Source organism: Polyodon spathula, chromosome 1 (assembly GCF_017654505.1).
Source record: "Polyodon spathula isolate WHYD16114869_AA chromosome 1, ASM1765450v1, whole genome shotgun sequence".
In the NCBI taxonomy this organism is placed as follows: domain Eukaryota; kingdom Metazoa; phylum Chordata; class Actinopteri; order Acipenseriformes; family Polyodontidae; genus Polyodon; species Polyodon spathula.
The window spans coordinates 69,894,242-69,914,594 of NC_054534.1; the positions used below are offsets into that span (position 1 = coordinate 69,894,242).

General features: G+C 39.8%; 1 protein-coding gene across 1 annotated transcript in view; it reads right to left on the reverse strand.

Annotated features, from left to right (window-relative positions):
* Positions 1–20,353, reverse strand: part of sgms2a (sphingomyelin synthase 2a) — a 47,747-nt gene that overhangs the window by 9,625 nt on the left and 17,769 nt on the right. The window contains exons 2-5 of the mRNA XM_041261011.1: positions 10,184–10,873; positions 6,665–6,782; positions 4,932–5,085; positions 2,953–3,119 (exon numbers count right to left, since the gene is read on the reverse strand). Of these exons, the coding sequence (XP_041116945.1) occupies positions 2,953–3,119; positions 4,932–5,085; positions 6,665–6,782; positions 10,184–10,659 (915 nt within the window). The 5' untranslated portion in view covers positions 10,660–10,873. The remainder of the gene's footprint in view (positions 1–2,952; positions 3,120–4,931; positions 5,086–6,664; positions 6,783–10,183; positions 10,874–20,353) is intronic.

Genomic DNA, 20,353 nt, shown 5'->3' on the forward strand with positions numbered 1-20,353 from the left:
AAACAAAAGGCCATCACTCACAAACATAAACAAAAATGGACACGGACATAAATACAGTACAGAACACAAAACACATACCTTCACCAACACTAATTCTCACTATCACTAACTATTTCACCACCCATGATCGCCTTATGTATTCAATTGACAGCCTCAGCCACATTCCCATGTGTGTTTGCAGGGAGGATTTTAACTGCCTCCCTGTCACCCACTATTCCACACCCACACTCACACACCCCTTGCAACAATACATACAAATACAAAATAACACATAACATGAAATAAAGCACAGGGACGGGGAGTACCGCATCACAACACTGGAAGTGGCACTGCTGACAGCGGTAATGCTGACTCTGGCAGTGCAACTATTGTGGATGAAGTTGGTCTCCTCACCTCTCCCCCGGTCTCTGTAGCCGGCGCGTCCCTTTTCTTGGGCTCCGGACCCAGAATTTGCGACAGTGTAAATGCTGCTGCTAGATACAACAAAGCCTCGGGAGATGATGAGCAGGCCTCCCCGGGAGGTGACGTGCAGGCTTCCCCGGGCGGAGACATGCAGGCCTCTCTGGGTGATGCAGGCTCGGCAGCCCTAGGCAGTGCAAGCTTTGCAGGCTCGTGCAAGAGTTGATCCTTGGGAGGCAGCGGGAGCAACAGGTAGTCTCCCAGTTGCAGTGGAAGCGGGAGCAGCAGTTAGTCTACCTCTAGCGGTGGAGGCAAGAACAGCAAGTAGTCTCCCTGTAGCGGTGGAGACGGGAGTGGCAGGTAATCTACCTCTAGCAGTGGAGGCAGGAGCTGCAGGTAGTCTCCCTCTAGTGGTGGAGGCGGGGGTGGCAGGTAGTCTACCTCTAGCGGTGGAGGCGAGAGAGGCAGGTAGTCTACCTCTAGCGGTGGAGGCGAGAGAGGCAGGTAGTCTCCCTCTAGCGGTGGAGACGGGAGTGGCAGGTAGTCTCCCTCTAGCGGTGGAGACGGGAGTGGCAGGTAGTCTCCCTCTAGCGGTGGAGACGGGAGTGGCAGGTAGTCTCCCTCTAGCGGTGGAGACGGGAGTGGCAGGTAGTCTCCCTCTAGCGGTGGAGACGGGAGTGGCAGGTAGTCTCCCTCTAGCGGTGGAGACGGGAGTGGCAGGTAGTCTCCCTCTAGCGGTGGAGATGGGAGTGGCAGGTAGTCTCCCTCTAGCGGTGGAGATGGGAGTAGCAGGTAGTCTCCCTCTAGCGGTGGAGATGGGAGTAGCAGGTAGTCTCCCTCTAGCGGTGGAGATGGGAGTAGCAGGTAGTCTCCCTCTAGCGGTGGAGACGGGAGTAGCAGGTAGTCTACCTCTAGCGGTGGAGGAAAGAGCAGCAGGTAGTCTCCTATCTCTGGAGACTCGTGCAGCTCTCCTTGGTCATTGGAGAACATGCCAGTAGTTTACTTTGCCCCACTTTCACTTTTCTTTGCCGCTCCTCACAGGCCTTTTTCCGTGCCTAACCTTCTAGGCATTTCATTGCAAATGCAGTGTGATTTGTCATGAGATGTCATTGTACACTTTATTTTATGTTTGAAGCTGTATACGAAACCAGCTGGAAATCCTGAGTTCTCTACAAAAGTGTACATGTCAGTCCATTCTGGCTGAAAAGAACTGTATTCCTCATCTGTTTTGCCATTTTTTAAATGAAACTAAAAAAAGCTCTACACTACATTTTGAAACTGATAAAACACAAATAAGCAAGGTTACAGATTGTGACTTGTGTGCATATTGCTTTTTGACAGCTCTCTGGACCAATCAAAACACGATGAAACAGACTCCAGGAATACAAACACCAATAAGAGGTAGGTGGATTTAAAAATAAATACAATTTTAAAAAATAAATTGTACTAGGAATTTCTAATCCTAGTTTTTATCCAACAGTTTATATCAGACAATTACGTAGACAATTCTAGGTCGGGGGAAAGCTGCATTTGCATCAAGAGCACTTCCCACTACTACCATATGTTGTAGATTCTACTGATTCTGCATTATTTTCCTTTACAACTGACATCATTCACAACCCCAAGAAGGTAATTCATCCCTGTGACAGGGGAGATCTGTGCTGGCTGTTGGGTGCATGCGTGAGTTGTGTGTCAGAAGACCCTGTAGGCTCCACTTGTCAATCATGGTGTTGACACAGAGGCCAGGTGGATGTGCGTCGGCTGGCGCTTTGTGATTGGATGGGGTGTGGAGCTGTGCGGGATTGAGAGCCAATTACAGAGTCACTATTCTGTGTCCTCTCTCGACAGGAGCGTGCCAGGAGGATTGCTGAATTTTTGATGGTGTGCAGCAGAGTATTGTACGCTAGGGCAGAGCAAGCTAGGAGGACCCAAGAGATCTGTTATGCACCAAAAGGAAAGCAGCTTGGAGAGAGAAGGAATAAAGAAGCTGTTTACCTGGAGTCTGTCCAGTACTGCCCGAGTAGGCCACAGGTAGAAAACTAATATTAGATAGAAGGAATTAAAAATGTCCTACAGTGAGCTAGATAGGGAAACACAGCATTAGGGGCCATGGCATGAGGGCAGCCTCTTGTGCCCATAATAAATCAATGCGCCAAAGAGGTGTTTCAAAGAAATCTGTCAGACACTTGTGTTTATGTGAATCACCCACTCCTTCCCACAATCCCCATGAAGGCAATTTATTTGTATGTGGTAAAATCAAACTTTAAATGAATATACACTATCACTCTTAAAGAAATCAGATCTATAATATAGTCTGATAGGTGTCTCATAAGGCTCCACTTATTTTGAACTGAGCTCTCCTATACATGTACGTATGTAGTTCACAGGAGCCGGGAAGAAGAAAGCACTATTGAATCTGCAGTTAATGATTCTAGCTGCTGTGAAAATCACATTGGGTGTATAGTCTCAAAACAATTCCATGTCAGTGACCGGAAAATCATTTTATAATTGTGCAAAGAGAATTTAATCCGGCAGACTAACTTTTTGTCTCACCTGTACATTGGCCATGGTGTGGTACCACCAGAAGAGTCTGGTGGTGATGTAGTACGCAATGACCACATCCACTGTGTAGTGTTCATGTCCCACCAGGATGCACACCACTCCCACAGCACTCAGCAGCCAGCACAGCAAGTGGTACCACCAGAAACGACGGGGTGAGTCTGCAGGAGCAAATATACACTGTGTGATCCAGCGCAATAGTCTATTGTTATGAAGGAATAAACACAGGAAATATGATAAAACACAGCAGACATGTCAGCTGAATTGTTAGTTGAGACCATAAAGCAGGTACCAGTTAACTTATATAGCAGGGCTTAAAACTGTAAAGAAGAATTAGTCATTTAGAAACCTACCAACCTTTAATTCTCCCTGGCTTATGGAGCTGACAGCTTTAACTTGTTAAGCATCAAGGCAATCACATTCTTCAATTAGTGAAAGAGGTAAAAACTAAATACTGAAGCTAATGAAATAAAGGAAAACATGGATTTATAAAATTCTTGCTAGTACACCTTTAGGACTACCAGATATTTGTGTGTGTTCTTGACAGTGGGTCTATACACTCATTTTCTAATGAAAGCACCCATTATTCTCAGGACAGGCTCTGTTCCAGAAGCCTGAAGGATAGGTGATCACATCTGCACAATTTTCTTCCAAAGAGAAATATGAATTACAATCGCTGCAGTCTTTAAAACTACAGAAAGGCTTTTTGGCATTTGCTACCCTTACTTGATTTGTGTAGTTATGCATACTGTACCTGTCAGTAATGTTGCACTGACACTGACTATCAGGACCAGCTGCTTCTCTGAAAAGATGTAGCAGATCCTTGAAAAGCTTATCTTTTACAGAAAGGCATTAACAAATGCAGTGAAACCCCAAAAGCAATGCAGAATGACTTGGTGGGATATTTGTTCTTCTTTTTAACGCAGGTTTTTACAATTGAAAAAGAAAGTGGTACCCACTGTGCATTGCACATTTATAGCAACATTGTTTGCAGGCTGGAAACTTAAAGCAGATACTAGAATAGTAAGTTATTTAGTTCATCTGCCTGCACTTAAACTCAAAATACTTGTTATATCAAAGACATAAAATCTGTGTGAGTGCCACAGATTAAACCAAAAAGCTTTTATTCAATTAACACTAATGTACACATCGCAATGTGATTAGTGGCTCATTATAAATATCTGTCATGTTATTGTTGCTGCTTCTTGTGGTGGACTTGCTGGAAGTGAAATATTAAATCTTATCCCATGTGAATATCTCATGCAAAGTGTGCTAGAAGGTGGAGTTAGAATTGATTTCAAACAATGTGAACTACAGTAAATACTCCCAGGCGAGCTCAAAAAGTGCCCTTTCTAACCCATAGAGGAAACAGATTGAGGATGGGCTGAAATATTGCAAATGATACTATAAACTCACGTGTGAAATCTGGTTGTTGTTTTGAACTAGTGCAATCCACTAATATTTTAAACTAGTGCAATACAAAATCCACTGGCTGGGGGAAAAAAAAAGTCCAGACCATCAAACAGTTAAGAAAGCCAAATTCTGGGTGAGCTAAGTATTTGGCTTATTGAACTAATATAAATATTAGAATAGAATGAAATAAACCAGAAATATTTTATTCCAAATCTCCCCTATTCTAATCAGCACATATCAAGAGTAAAAACATACTGCAGTTTGATAAAAGAAAGGAAAACAAATTCACCAATGCTACACCTGCAATGATTAAAGTTTATAAAACAAAAGAGACCCAGAGATACAAGCAGTTAATTATTTGGCAACAGAGGTAATGGTAGCAAACAACTATAAATGTTGTAACTCCTTAATGTCAAGGACTTAAGGAGTTAAACTGTAGTTTAGTTGCCTGAAAAATGTGTAAACGTGGCAACAAGATATGGATCTGGTGCTGCGTGGAGAAGCCTTCCTTATTCTGTTTATATTACACTCCTTCAGGGGAAATGTCATGCAGTACTTACATTCCTTGATGAACAAGTAGGTCAACGTCAGCATGACAGTGTGTCCGCTGTAGAGGAAATCGCCACACAAGATGTGTGAGCCTGTGATGGACAAGCCACCGCCCGAAATCAGTCTCAGGATCCTCTGCAGCTTGGCTTGGGAGTCTCCGTGCAGCTGTGGGGAAGAGGGCAGGGTGAATACTGTGCTAATATTTATAACATATACAGTGCTAATATTTATAACATATACAGCAGCAAGTTTTTCATCAAATTCTATTTGATCATACTGCTTGTTTAGTTCAAAACTAAGATTGCAACCAAGTTTTGTTTTTCTTTTTAAAACTGTGAATATGACTGTTTTATTGATTGGTGTTGTGTGACTCAATCTTGGAATGTTGAATTGAATTTCCGTGTATCGCAATATATATATATATATATATATATATAATATATATATATATATATATATTATATATATATATATATATATATATATATAAAAATGCCTTTTAGATTTTTTTCTGCCTGTTGGTAGTTACCATATGACACTCACCCAGAGACACACGAAACAAAACACAAAAAACATCAAGTATTCTCATAGACGATAGGGCACTGTACTGTCATCACTTTCATTTTTAATACAGTAGTGTGACAGGGCAAATTATCCCTGTTCGTGAAAATGTCCACCTCCCACCAGCAGGAGGAGTTTGGGGAACTGACCATCCTTCAGGCTCTGGCGACTACAGGGTTAACATTCCATAGGCATTAACCTTCTAGGAGGTAGGTGAGAGGTAATTGTGTGCACCTGTCTCTGAGCTCTCCCATTAGAGAGGAAGATTGCAGAGGCAGGGTTAAGACACATATAGAAGCAGCTGCTTCACCTGTCGGGTCAGTTCTTTTGTTTTTACAGAATGAAACTCAAGTTACAAGCTCCAGAAGAACTACAGACCGGTCCCTGCTTAACCTGAGAGATGTCTTTCTTTTCCTCTGGCATCTTGCCAGATTAGAGCTCACGCCGCAGCCCCCTGAATTGTATACAGCATTTGTCCTTCGTGAAAAAAAATAATCACTTGTAAATATTGTTTTGCACCTTTAGCTTATGGCATGAATAAAGACTTTTGTTGTTCTTGGACTCTCTTGTTGTTGCTTGCATTTACTGGCAGTAGGCTGTCTACAGTAGTAAAAGCACAGTGTTGCAGCACTGGCTCAAACACTGTATCTGCCTAAAATTGTCAAACTGATCATGTTATTGCAAATTGACTTCAAACCATTAGTTCTTGTCACTTCCCTTTGTCAAATTGAAAAGGGTTTTAAAACAGCCAAAGCACAATATAAATAATCCGGGAAATTACAGTAATTGAAGCAAAAATACACTGTTTATATATTTTTACTATCTCTAGAACTGTTTTAGGCGCATCTACTGTAAATACAAAAGACATAAAACGATAAAAGTAAAAAAAAAACAAACATTTGAACAGTCCTTAAATGTAAAAACAAAAATGCACTTGGATAAATTCCAAAATTTTCACTGGAAATGCACTACATCTGCCAGCACTATTTTAGGATGGCCCAGGCCTTGCAATCCTGGCAAATCTTTCATGACTTACTTCAAGTTAACAGGAATTTCAACCCTTTAACGTTTTTAGCAGTCCAAGAAACCATGTATTTTAAATCAGAAAAAAAGTGTACACTGAAACTTGACATATAATACATTATACAACATACTCTCCAGTCCCCACTAGAGACAAATATACCTTTGGAGCACATTTCATGTGCATACCAGGCACAGGTAGCGTTGTAACATACATGGTCATGCACCTGTACAGGTAAAGGGTTCCCATTATGAAGAAAAACCTTCTTGCTGCTATTGACCTGAAAAACAACAAAAAAACAAAAAACATCAGTATTCTGTACAAACACCACTGCACAGACCAGCTCTACTCTATTCCTACATTTCACAGCACTCTGTTTACCACGGCCAGCTTACTGTATTGTTGTTTCATTTCAATATATAGTTAAACCTGCATTAACAGCCACCTGCTTACAGGTGTTTTAGTTTGTTGCATCACAAATACGAAATCACTGCCGACTATTACTGCTGCTTTGCGGAATTCTGATTTCAGGTTTGTACCCGCTAAACCCCGGATTTTTTTAAAAGGACTTGTGTAGAACTGGTCAAGTTTCTCTGCATTTTGTACTGTTTTTCTACCAAAATGCACGCAATATTTACAGTAGGCTACATCAAAATCTGCAGAGACAAAATATGTTTTTTCTTTTGTTTATTTCTATTATAACATATTTTTGCTCATCTAACATCTTGTCCAATGATGGTGAACTGGAATACTGCTGCAGCGGGGGGATCCTACCTTCATATCCTGATGGCTTTTTTAAAAAAAAATTTGTGAGGACAAGATTCTTTCCCTGCACTACTCTCACTGAAAAATAAATACATAAATGAATTAATACATAAATACATTGCCATGAGATTTACAGTCTTTTATTTTTAAATAATAAAATATTGTACAGATAAACTCACATATAAGCATTTTCTTTCTATCATTACAACATATGACAATCTTCATGTTTCAGTAGTTTCACAAATCGATGGATTGTGCATGTCCAATAAATAACTAATATCGCTTCTGTTCAAATCTAGTAAAAATTTATTTATTTATTTATTTATTATATAAAGTTTCAATCTGTAAAATCTAGATATGTTAAATAGCAAACTAGGTTAGCAACAGTAAAATCGAAAGAAAAAAAAATCATTATATTTATTGCCAGGAAAAGTTTGTCTTGGGTTTCTTTGTAACCAATAGAAGATCAGCTTTTCCCACAGCTAGCCAATCAGAAGTGATGGGGGTGGGAGTGTAAACACTTCTTAAAATGTTTGTGTTCACGTGGAAGGGGTGTGGGTAATTCACTGACTAAGAGACAGACAGGTGTACTTGAAAACACCACACAGGTGCCCAGTTTTATTTTCAAACAGGTCTTGCTTTTTCCGGCAGAGGGCACTGTTGACCGTGGGCTGCCTATCAACGATGATAGACAGCACCACGGAAATACCACAGCTGGTACGTGAACAGCAAGTGCACTCGCTGGTGCTCAAAGAAATAATAATGAAAACAGACGGCGAAAAGAACAATGGAAAATAAAACAGTAATAAAACTACAAATAAAAGGTGCTGCACTTGGCAGCGTTATTCCGGTCGTCGCTACCCGCACGACCCGGATCACCGTCCTACTCTGTAGGCTAACTAGCCTGTTCTGTCACAATATGCCGGGGTCTGCCCAAGGGTTCCCCGCTCTCTCTGTCTTGCTATGAAACTCTCTTTGTTTCGCCTGATTCCCGGTCCTGGATCAGAGCTTCCGCACTCTTGGTGCGTCTAAGTGGGCAGACCTGAGGAAACAACGGAGCGTTAATTTATAGGGCTAACAATCTCCCAGGACGCGCCTCTCAGCCATTCAGAGAGGGGGAAAGTCTACACACCCACTTTCCCACCTCCCTGTGTCACTGCCATGACTCACAGGCGGTTGTTGGACGACTGCCGCCCTCTTCCTGCAGCCCGTGAACACGCCAGCAGAGTCAGCACAGATTTCTCCCTGTTACAGTTCAGTTTTGAGAAACTTGAGTGGCTCTTTAGAAAATGCCAGGAGTGTCTTTCTAGCAAGAAGAATGAACATAGGAGAAATAAATAAATAAAAATTACTTGTCCGACAAAGTATAACGGCAAAACTTGTTTTCCCCTCGCGCAAATCTTGTTGCCCTAGGTGTTGGGTGATGCGAATTGCACACCCCATCTCCTATAGTGTACTGTCCCTGCAATATCTTCTGTGTGATATTTGCATGCCTTTAGCTAACAATCACAAAGGCATGCAGCTGACTGCAAGAGCTTGCCAGTGGAGTCTTTGAGCTGGGTGTCATCTGCTAGGTGGTGTATTCTAATAATAAGCCATGAACACACAGTGTTGCTGTTTTTCTGTTTATTATCAAGACACCAATAGAGTATGTTTTATTGAAAATAATATTTCAGTGACACCTATCTACTAAACATGCCATGAGTCATGTAACCGTATTTTAAAATATAAAAATAGCACTTTCTTAATAAAAGGAGTCAAACTGAGAGAGAAAAAAAAGGTGAACTGCATTTTTCTTCCCATCTGAAATATGCCAGAAGATATCTATTGAGCAGCAGGTTGTAGTCAATGGGATACCCCTTTTTTCCAGATACAATTTATTTCAAGAATCTCAAAGGGAAAGTCTTTAAATAGGGTTTACCCTTGTAGCTTTGGAACACCCCTTCATTCTTATTTTATTTCCATCAAACTCCACAAAAATGGAACACTGTACGTAAAAAGAAAAAAAAAGTGAATAGCTTATAGCTCTATTTATAAACTACAGGCCCTAATAAACATCACCGATATACTGCTGTGTGGTAAAACAATTAGAAAAGTACTAACACACAGTATTGTAAAGTATAGTAAATTGCCATAGTGTGTCTCGAAAGTTGTCTGTTGTAGCACTAGCAATGGAAGCCTTTCAGATAGCAATGAAGCCATTTGCAGGGAGCAGTAAATATTAAAATACCCCTCTTACTTAAAACCACATATATTGTCATTTGTTGTTACTGTGCATGTTGTTGTGACACTGTGGTCTAAAGAAGAGAAGGAATTGCTAAGTTAACTGTAGAGGTTGTATACTGAACACCTGCTGAAACGGACAAAGATTGTCAAATCATTGCTTTACAACATTTTATTCAACAAGTTTCAAGCCCCTGAAAATCTAAGTGGTAATTTTTTGGCCTGACATTTAGCCCCTGCTAAATAGCCACCTGCAAAAAAAAGCCCCTCTACATTGATTTACACCTGGATTTAAGCCTTCTTTCCAATTATTAACCAACCATCTGTATCCTGAAATGATTGACATTCTTTGCTGCCAGTGACATGATTTGACTAAGGCAAAGCTGATATGAAATGACCTAAGAAATAAAACAGTAACCAACTACCTAAAAAGAAGGCATGTAATCAGAGAAGTTACTTTAACCCAGTATGTTTGCTAGAATGTGCATTTACTTAATGTGCACATACATGGAGCTTATATGATCTACATAGGGAATTGTACAGCAGGTAAAATGTAGGGGATTATTCATTGCCTTTAACCCTTTTATCTCAAAAAGTGTGTACTTCTTTCCAAATTCAGACAATTTTATTCTTTAGACCCATACCTAACTGGTATTAAACATATCTGAATACAAAACTAAACTGGATACTTACTTGTATCGAAGGAACAGCCACTGGCAGCACCACAGTCCTACTAAAATCATCCCATTTATTTCTGATATAGAAAAAGCCCATTCAACTCGACCAACGTAATCAAAAAACTTATCGGGCAGGGGTGGGCTGGTCTCTTTGGCCGGGACCCTCTCATGCACCACAGTGATCATGACCGTGGTTAGTACCAGGTTGAAGAGGGCGTAGATAAAGGCAATGCCTGTTTTCCACCATTCCAGTGGCAGTCGGTTCTTTGGTTCAGGCACAGAGATCTTAATGTAGTCCTGGTGCTTCCTGCCACTTTTCCTAAGGCCATTGGGTAAATTGCTTTGCTTGGGCTGACTTTGACTTCCTTCATCGTTGACGGACGGGCTGCTCCTTTGAAATCCATTCGAGAGGTCACCGACATCCTCTTCCATATGCACATCTAGTTGCGTATCCACAGAATCTACTTCACGTAGGAGCTGTGGTGAAGCCATATATCCTCTTTAGTTTTAGGTTGTTGTTCAAGTTTTGTGTGAGGTATAAAGGCTGGTAGCTTCAAATTGTAAGTCCTGTCCAGTTCTTTACAAGTACAAGACGGCTACCCACAGTATAATTAGGTTGATGGAGTCTGAACTGAAGGGACAGTCCTGCAATATTGTCAGGTCTTCCAAAGCCTTGTTCTCCCAAGAAATAGGAATGATAAAACCCCTGAAAAGTAATCAAAATAACAGTGAGTGCCTTATAAAACCAGGGAAATACACACTGAACAAATCATGAATTTTTGCTGTCCGATGTTCAATATTTATATTAATATTAATATTTAAATACCGATGTTCAGTATTTCTAGATTATGGGAGAAGATACCAGTAAGATTTTATAAAGCTGTAGTAGGGATGTTATGTGTGCTATATTATTTGTAAAGGACTATTTGCTCTAAGCATTCTTAAGGTCTTAAAAAAAGAATAATATTAAGCACTAATATTGTTTCACTTCCAGAACTGGTGGTAATAGCCCACTGCTGGTACAGGTAGTATTTACTGATGCATGTCTCAATGTGTACTCATATGTACTTGTGTTACTCTGTCACACTCCAATACCTTAAAAGCAGACCTACAACTACATAGTCTGAGGGGATACTTAATTTAAAAAGAAAAAAGAGGGTCTCTGCTTTTTATGCAAATTTCCAAAGATGCAGGGAAAAAGGAAAAAAAAAAATTAGGAAAAAGAGCAATTCTGCAAAAGACAGCACTTAAATGCAATGCCAATAATCAGAAGCCAGCAATAATAATAATAAAAAAGGTTATCTGTTTCTATTTTAATCCACACTCACTCCAAGGTTGTGCTATTTGTGTATTTAAGTAATGGATTTGTTATTGAAAAGGAGCACTGATGCTGAACTCTTGAGACCATAAATGCACACAGCTCCTGTATTCACATTTGAATATCCCATCTTTGGTAGCACTAACCACTTGTAAAATGTGGTTGCAAAATAAAGGACGATGGGTTTCCTCGCAGTTTAGAAACTCGAAATTCTCTCTCCACTGTCACGACTTACGTAATGTAGTATGCACGTACGACGCACATTCCTCAAACTATAGGAAGTGTGCGTCTAAAACACTGTAAAACTTTAAAAGGCTGGTTAAATTGCCTTTAGATGCTAAAAAAATCTGTACAACTGACCAAAAACAAGGGGTTTTTTTTTGCATGGAAACATGTCCGAAAGCCTTACCTTATGCTAACAAGACTTCACTTTCCCTTCTATCCTGACAAGTGCCCCAGTCTCTGCAGATGAGAAACATCCCCATAACATGATGCTGCCACCACCATGCTTCACAGTAGGGATGGTGTTCTTTGGGTGATGCGCTGTGTTAGGTTTGCGCCAAACATAACGCATTGCATTTAGGCCAAAAAGTTCCATTTTAGTTTCGTCAGACCACAAAACTTTTTGCCACATGGCTATAGAATCTCCCGAGTGTTTTTTTGCATACTTCAAATGGGATTCAAGGTGGGCTTTCTTGAGTAATGGCTTCCTTCTTTCTTGCCACCCTACCATACAGGCTGGATTTGTGAAGTGCCTGGGATATTGTTGTCACATGCACACTTTGACCAGTCTTGGCCATAAAAGCCTTTAGCTCTTGCAAAGTTGCCATTGGCAGGGCTATTCAAGCCCTTCGATATTTTTTTATACCCATCCCCTCCGATCTGTGGCTTTCAACAACTTTGTCCCAGAGTTCTTTTGAAAGTGCCTTTGTGCTCATGGTTAAGTCTGCTTTGAAATGCACCACCAGCACAGGGAACCTACAGGAACTGCTGAATTTATCCTGAAATCATGTGAATCACTACAATGTAACACAGGTGGAGGCCACTTAGCTTGGTTTGTGATTTTGAATGTGATTTGTTACACCTGAGCTAATTTTGGATTGCTATTACAAGGGGGTGGATACCAACCAAGCTATTTCAGTTTTTTATTTTTAATTAATTTTCTACAAATTTCTAGAATATTTTTTTCACTTGGAAGTTGTGGGGTAGGATGTGTAGATAAATGGAAGAAAAAAAAAAAAACTATCTGAATGCATTTTAATTCCAGGCTATAAGGCAACAAAATGTGAAAATTGTGAAAGGGGGTGTAGACTTTCTATAGGCACTGTGTGTGTATATATATATATATATATATATATATATATATATATTATCCTTTATGCTTTTGTTAGTATCATGTTTGGTCATTGGACAGCCGACTCCTCTAAGCCTAGTCTGTTTTGTCCCTTGGTAAGAGGATGCAATTCATGGTACACTAGCCTTAAGTAGCATCTATCATGGGTACCTCCCAAGGACAGAAAAAGTAGTTTTTACTCCAAAATGTTTACATTTAGCATAGCTGGGAATGGGTGCCAGTAGGGTGCCAGTAGTCTTCTGTATATTGCTGTGAGCTAATGACAGCGCCAGGCGTGAGCAACTACTGAATTCATTGTGCAAGATTTGTTTTAGAAGAACGAAAACATGAAAAAGAAAAAAAAAAGCAGTTGGTTCCACAAATTTGTTCAAAAAGACAAACATGGGGCTTCACGTGAGCTTGCTGTAAGACTCGCATAACGAAGTTCGAGAAAGTTCCGGGTAGATTTGCATCTATTGAAAAATGTGTATACTAAAACCCCATCTCACGGGGCAAGAGCCAAGTCTGCATAAAGGGACTACTAGAATAAACACTTTAGCAACAGATTAGGTGTATCCCCTTGACTACTAGGAGAACTGCCCTCGCTGAGGTGAGGACAAACTTATCAATCACCAAGGCCGGGAAGCAAGGTAACTTCACTCGAGGAAACTAAGGAAGGATAGAGGATGAACTAAGATCTCCCTAGCTTACTAAGATGTCTAAATTGAGAGAATTTAAGACTAATCTAGCCACTCCCCAACCCCCCTTTTTTTTGATGGTTCTTGAAGAGAGATGGACCCCACTCTGGGCATGCTAGCAATACTTTGTTGAGCAGAAATAATATCAGGGAGAGAGGAACAAATGTAAGATTCTTCAGGAAGCAGTCAGGCTTCAAATCGGAGAGTATCCAATGTAAATCCTAAGAACTGAAGGGAGTGGACTGGACCAATGGTTTTCTCATCTGGACAGGGAGACGCCAATTGCTGAGACCTGAGTTCTAAGAATGCTTCAGCTGGAGGGGACGATGTAGGAAAATAAGGAGAAAGTCATGCAATAACTGCAGCAGAAAGGGTATGCGATTAATATTGAGTAAAGTCAAGCAACATGAATGAGCAATCCCACAGAAACAGCACATATGTAAATAAGGGCATTTTTTGGACGAGCAGAATGAGGAATTGAAATTATTGCACAGCTGTCTGCCACCGGAATATTTTATGGGTCTTCCATAAGAATCTATGCATAATGAAAAAGCGGGCAGAGCTAAAGAATGAATTGGGGAAACTGCAGACACACGATTCCTGAAGAAAGGAGTGGTGTTGAGAACCGGGGAAGAATAAGTTGAGGCTGATAAGGAGTCTACTTTTGAACACAGAGAGGTAGAATGGGTGGTGGAATCACAAACTCCCCAAGCGTTAGCATAGAGACCACTGAAGAATCTATTAAAATCAGATCAGGATCGGGATGAGACCAGTCAATCAGTGTATTATCCAATGCTAAACGAGAAGCTGCTTTGGTTGAAAAAGCTTTATGATACTAACAAAAAAGGTACCAACATATCTGACAGAGAGATCGACAATGTTAAGTAAATAGGAGTCCACATTCCTGTTGTCTGCATAAAGTCAACTACCCTGTTATCTGTGTTCCAAGAATTCTGAGGTTGCAATAAGTATAGAGACCAAATTGACATCTTTATCTTCGATAATATTGTGTCTGAGAAAGTGGCAATGAACTGCAGATGTTTTTTTTTTTTTTTTTTTTTTGTGTATTGCTATGTCTCGGTTTTTGTTTTGTATCCCGTACTTTTTTATATACATTTTGCTGACGGCCAAACAAGGCAGGTTGCACAATATCAATAGCCATGCAAGGCCAAATTGGAAATCAGACAGAAACATTTAAATATTCCCACCCGTATTTTAATATTAATTAGGTTATTAGGTGTCCCAGCGACAACGAGTGGAAGGCTTCCCAGCGACAGCGAGTGGAAGCGACAGCGAGTGGGAGAAGTACAGGCGTGGAAAAGTACAGAGCAGTTTCGAAGCAGAAAGGAGAAATTGCATCTTGAATTGCTTTAATCAGAAAACAGAGGACATTGGGGAAACACAGCAGCAGCTCAGAGTCAAACAGCCGTGTGTGTTTTTCTGATAACAAACAAGCTGAAACTCGGAGCAGCTGATTCAAATTCAGTGCCGTTTTGAGACACGGGCGAGGGGAGGAGCCAACAGCACAGCAGAACAACGCAGTTAAACGAGGCAGTCTTCCCAGCGACAGCGAGTGGGAGAAGTACAGGCGTGGAAAAGTACAGAGCAGTTTCGAAGCAGTTTGAAAGCAGGTTGACAGCTGCAGAAGAAACTAAACTTAAAAAAAAAAAAAAACCTCAACATGGTCTTCAAGCCAGTAATCTGTGACACCTGCTTGATGTGGGAAATCCGAGAAAACCCAGCGGAGCTAAACCAAGTGTGCGTAAAGTGCCGCACGATCCAGGATTTGCATAAACTAGTAAGTATGCTAGAAATGGAGCTGGAATAAGTGAGACAGCAACAGGATCTTGAGGAACTGGCACACCCACAATTCATGGAAGTCTGCATCACCCCTAACAGACTGAAAGCCACCAGGGAGATAGAAGGTCAGAACAGCTGGGTTCAGGTAGGCAGAAGCAGGGAAAAAAAGAAACTTCGTCAAACACAACCACCAGAAATCAAAACAACCAACAAATTTGAGTCACTTCAGAATTTTGATGAGCAGAACCAACAACAAGAGAATGAAAGGAACAACATCCAGGACCCTATTGACAGTGGTGACCAGACAGCAAAAAGAAGGGAGGTCATGATTGTTGGGGACTCCATATTGAGAAACACAGCAAGTTCAATTCGCAGTTTGGACCCCCTTACTACAACAGTGTGCTGCCTTCCGGGAGCCTCGGTCAAGCACATCACTGAAAACGTGGACAGGCTCCTAGAACGAACAGGAGACGACCCGGTAGTAGTCGTCCACATCGGTACAAACAACATTGGAAGAGACAGACCAAAATCCCTGCAAAACAAATTCAGAGAGCTAGGAAGGAAATTAAAAGAGAAAAACAAAACTGTGGTATTTTCTGGTATACTTCCCGCACCTTGCAAAGGACCATATGGACAGCTGGAAATAATTAATCAAAACGAATGGCTGAAGACGTGGTGCACACGGGAAGGCTTCACCTATCTTGATCATTGGACCACATTCTACAACGAGGACTATCTGTATAGACGGGATGGACTGCATTTAAATAACAAGGGAACTAGTCTACTCGGAGAAAAGATCCTCGAGCAGGTTCGGAAGCATTTAAACTAGAAAGGAAGGGGGGAGAAATCAACAAAAAAACAGAAGGGAGACCGCATCAAAACAAGAACAACAACTCAGGTAAGACAACCATTAAATGTATTTATCTAAATGCTAGAAGTATCAGAAACAAAATTCTAGAACTTGAAGCTACTGCACTAACAGGTAACTATGATGTGATAGGTGTTACAGAAACGTGGTTGTCTGAGAGTGATGGGGACGAATATAATATTTGTGGGTATACACTGTATAGGAAAGACAGGCAGGACAGAAGAGGAGGAGGGGTAGCGCTATACATAAGAAACAGTCTTGAAGCCCAGGTGTTAAACCTGGACAAAGAAAATAAAACCGAATCAATATGGGTCAGAATAACAGACAAAAATTCAAAAGGCATAATAATAGGAGCATGCTATAGACCGCCAGATTCAGACGGTGAGCACAATAATCTGTTATACAATGACATTAGAAATGTGTGTAGCAAAGGAGAAGCCATACTAATGGGGGATTTCAACTTCCCCCAAATAAAATGGGAAAACCCGGTGGGTAGCGCGAAGGATGAAATAGAAATGGTGGAAATGACAAATGACTGCTTCCTAACACAATTTGTGAAGGCACCCACTAGAGGGGAGGCATGCCTTGATTTAGTCTTTTCAAATAACGAAGATAGAATAACTAAAACAGAGGTCAGAGAACCACTGGCAAACTCAGACCACAACATGGTCTCATTTGAAGTGTTTTTTAAATCCCCAAAAGTAATGACTAAAGCTAAGGTTTACAATTTTAGAAAAGCAAACTATGAAGGTATGAAACAGAGACTAACAGAAGTAGATTGGAGTAAAATAGAGAAAACACCCACAGAAGAAGGATGGTTGTTCTTCAAAAATGTAGTACTAGAGGCGCAAAACAATTATATCCCTAAAGTAGACAAATCTAAATGTAAAACTAAATTGCCAAAATGGTTTAATAGATCAATTAAAAAAAATATTCAGCGAAAAAAGGCACTTTACAGAGCATTAAAAAAGGACCAAAAAGAAAGTACACAGAAAGAGTACACAGAACTGCAAACGCAAGTCAAAAAGGAAGTTAGAAAGGCCAAGAGAGAAATAGAAATAAACATTGCTAAGGGAGCTAAAACCAATTCCAAAATGTTTTTCCAATATTACAACAGCAAGAGAACATTCAAAGAGGAGATTAAATGTTTAAGAGATACAAATGGCAAAATCGTAGAGGAAGAAAAAAAAAATAGCAAATATGTTAAATGATTACTTTTCACAAGTTTTTACAAAGGAAGATACTGACAACATGCCCCACATGTCATCCAGTTCCTATCCAGTTTTAAATAACTTTAGCATAACTAAGGCAGAAGTGTTAAAGGGACTAGGAGCTCTTAAAATAAACAAATCCCCTGGGCCGGATGAGATCCTCCCAGTAGTACTCAAAGAAATGAAAGAAGTAATTTACAAACCGCTAACCAAGATCATGCAGCAGTCTCTTGACACAGGGGTGGTACCGACAGACTGGAAAATTGCAAACGTAATACCGATCCACAAAAAGGGAAACAAAACTGAACCAGGTAACTACAGACCAGTAAGCCTGACTTCTATTATATGCAAACTTATGGAAACTATAATAAGATCCAAAATGGAAAATTACCTATATGGTAACAGGGTACTGGGAGACAGTCAACATGGTTTTAGGAAAGGGAGATCGTGCCTAACTAACTTGCTTGATTTTTTTGAGGATGCAACATCCATAATGGATAATTGCAAAGCATATGACATGGTTTATTTAGATTTCCAGAAAGCTTTTGACAAAGTCCCGCACAAAAGATTAATTCTCAAACTGAACGCAGTTGGGATTCAAGGAAACACATGTACATGGATTAGGGAGTGGTTAACATGTAGAAAACAGAAAGTACTGATTAGAGGAAAAACCTCAGAATGGAGTGTGGTAACCAGCGGTGTACCACAGGGATCAGTATTAGGTCCTCTGCTATTCCTAATCTACATTAATGATTTAGATTCTGGTATAGTAAGCAAACTTGTTAAATTTGCAGACGACACAAAAGTAGGAGGAGTGGCAAACACTGTTGCAGCAGCAAAGGTCATTCAAAATGATCTAGACAAGATTCAGAACTGGGCAGACACATGGCAAATGACATTTAATAGAGAAAAGTGTAAGGTACTGCACGCAGGAAATAAAAATGTACATTATAAATATCATATGGGAGATATTGAAATTGGAGAAGGAATCTATGAAAAAGACCTAGGAGTTTTTGTTGACTCAGAAATGTCTTCATCTAGACAATGTGGGGAAGCTATAAAAAAGGCTAACAAGATGCTCGGATACATTGTGAAAAGAAAAGGGAAGTAATGTTAAAACTGTACAATGCACTAGTAAGACCTCATCTTGAATATTGTGTTCAGTTCTGGTCACCTCGCTATAAAAAAGATATTGCTGCTCTAGAAAGAGTGCAAAGAAGAGCGACCAGAATTATTCCGGGCTTAAAAGGCATGCCATATGCAGACAGGCTAAAAGAATTGAATCTGTTCAGTCTTGAACAAAGAAGACTACGTGGCGACCTAATTCAAGCATTCAAAATTCTAAAAGGTATTGACAGTGTCGACCCAAGGGACTTTTTCAGCCTGAAAAAAGAAACAAGGACCAGGGGTCACAAATGGAGTTTAGAAAAATGGGCATTCAGAACAGAAAATAGGAGACACTTTTTTACACAGAGAATTGTGAGGGTCTGGAATCAACTCCCCAGTAATGTTGTTGAAGCTGACACCCTGGGATCCTTCAAGAAGCTGCTTGATGAGATTTTGGGATCAATAAGCTACTAACAACCAAACGAGCGAGATGGACCGAATGGCCTCCTCTCGTTTGTAAACTTTCTTATGTTCTTATGTTCTTAGGTGGAAGGAGAAATTCTCTGATTAAAAGAAAAACTACATGTAAACCCACACTACCTGAAAGGTTATACCAAAATAGCATGAGAAAAAGGTGAGAGTTATTTATCTCTTTCCACAGAAACCCAACCCATGTCATCCATTCACCATCAGGCTACGTCTGATACCTCTTGTGGTATGCTGTGTGTCATTTGCGTCGATTTGGATGCCAAAGTATATAGGCCAGAGCAGTTTGAAAAATTTTTGAAAAAAAAAGTTGGATTAAGACTGGACAACAAGAAGAAATATATTGAAACCTAAATATAACAAAATTTAACAAAATAATTCCAATAAAACTTACTTAATATAAATTACCATCTCACTTTTCCTATAGAAACATGCAAAACTTGTCATGTACTTGTATTTTTTCATAGAAATTAAGAGAACAAAAAACTGTACAAAAAGCTATTCTTCAGTCCAGATCTCCTGAGAGGTCACAGAAAAAGCAGCCACTGGTAACTTAGAGGAGAACCAAAGTGTGAAGAGTTGCAATGGCTTCTGGAGGTTGTCAAAAGAAAGAAATTACCATTTAGAATGTTATTTCAAACAATGAGAAAAACAATAAAGATACTTATCTCTTTGTGTGCATGAATAAGACTGACAGGCACTTTCCTGTTTACTAATTGCCACACAAAAAAAGCACCAATTAAAAAATTAAATTCCATCATGTGTGCGCCTTTCATCCAGAAAAGTACAAGATATATGAAGTTATGGTAATACAGTATATACTGTGCAAGGTTTATTTTGCTGTCTTTTAATAACAAAATAGATAAATAAACTGGAGTTGACTGGTCAAGAAAGCTGCACAGTACATATAGGTTTTACTGCTTGGTGTATCCTAGAGCTCTGGGCATTTATATGATGCCATTAAATAACCTCTATGCACAAAATGGAAAATCTATACCTACTTTTTAATCTGTCTGTGAAGCACCAACATTAATGTAATTACAAACACCATGTGTTATAATGTGTACAAAGGAAGCTTCCTATATATATATATATATATATATAATATATATATATATATAATATATATATATATATATATATTATATATATAATAATATATGTTCGTCAGATAACTATTTAAATTTTAGGAAATTACGTTTGTCTTACTATGCCAATGTGAATTTGGATACAGTTTATTATGGTTCCAAATATCTTTACAATCACTACAGCTAACAAATTCAAACAGTTAAATTTGGGATATCAATATCACATGTTACAGTGTTCCAATATAGCAGCCTGTAGTCGCTCCTACCAGTCAGGTTT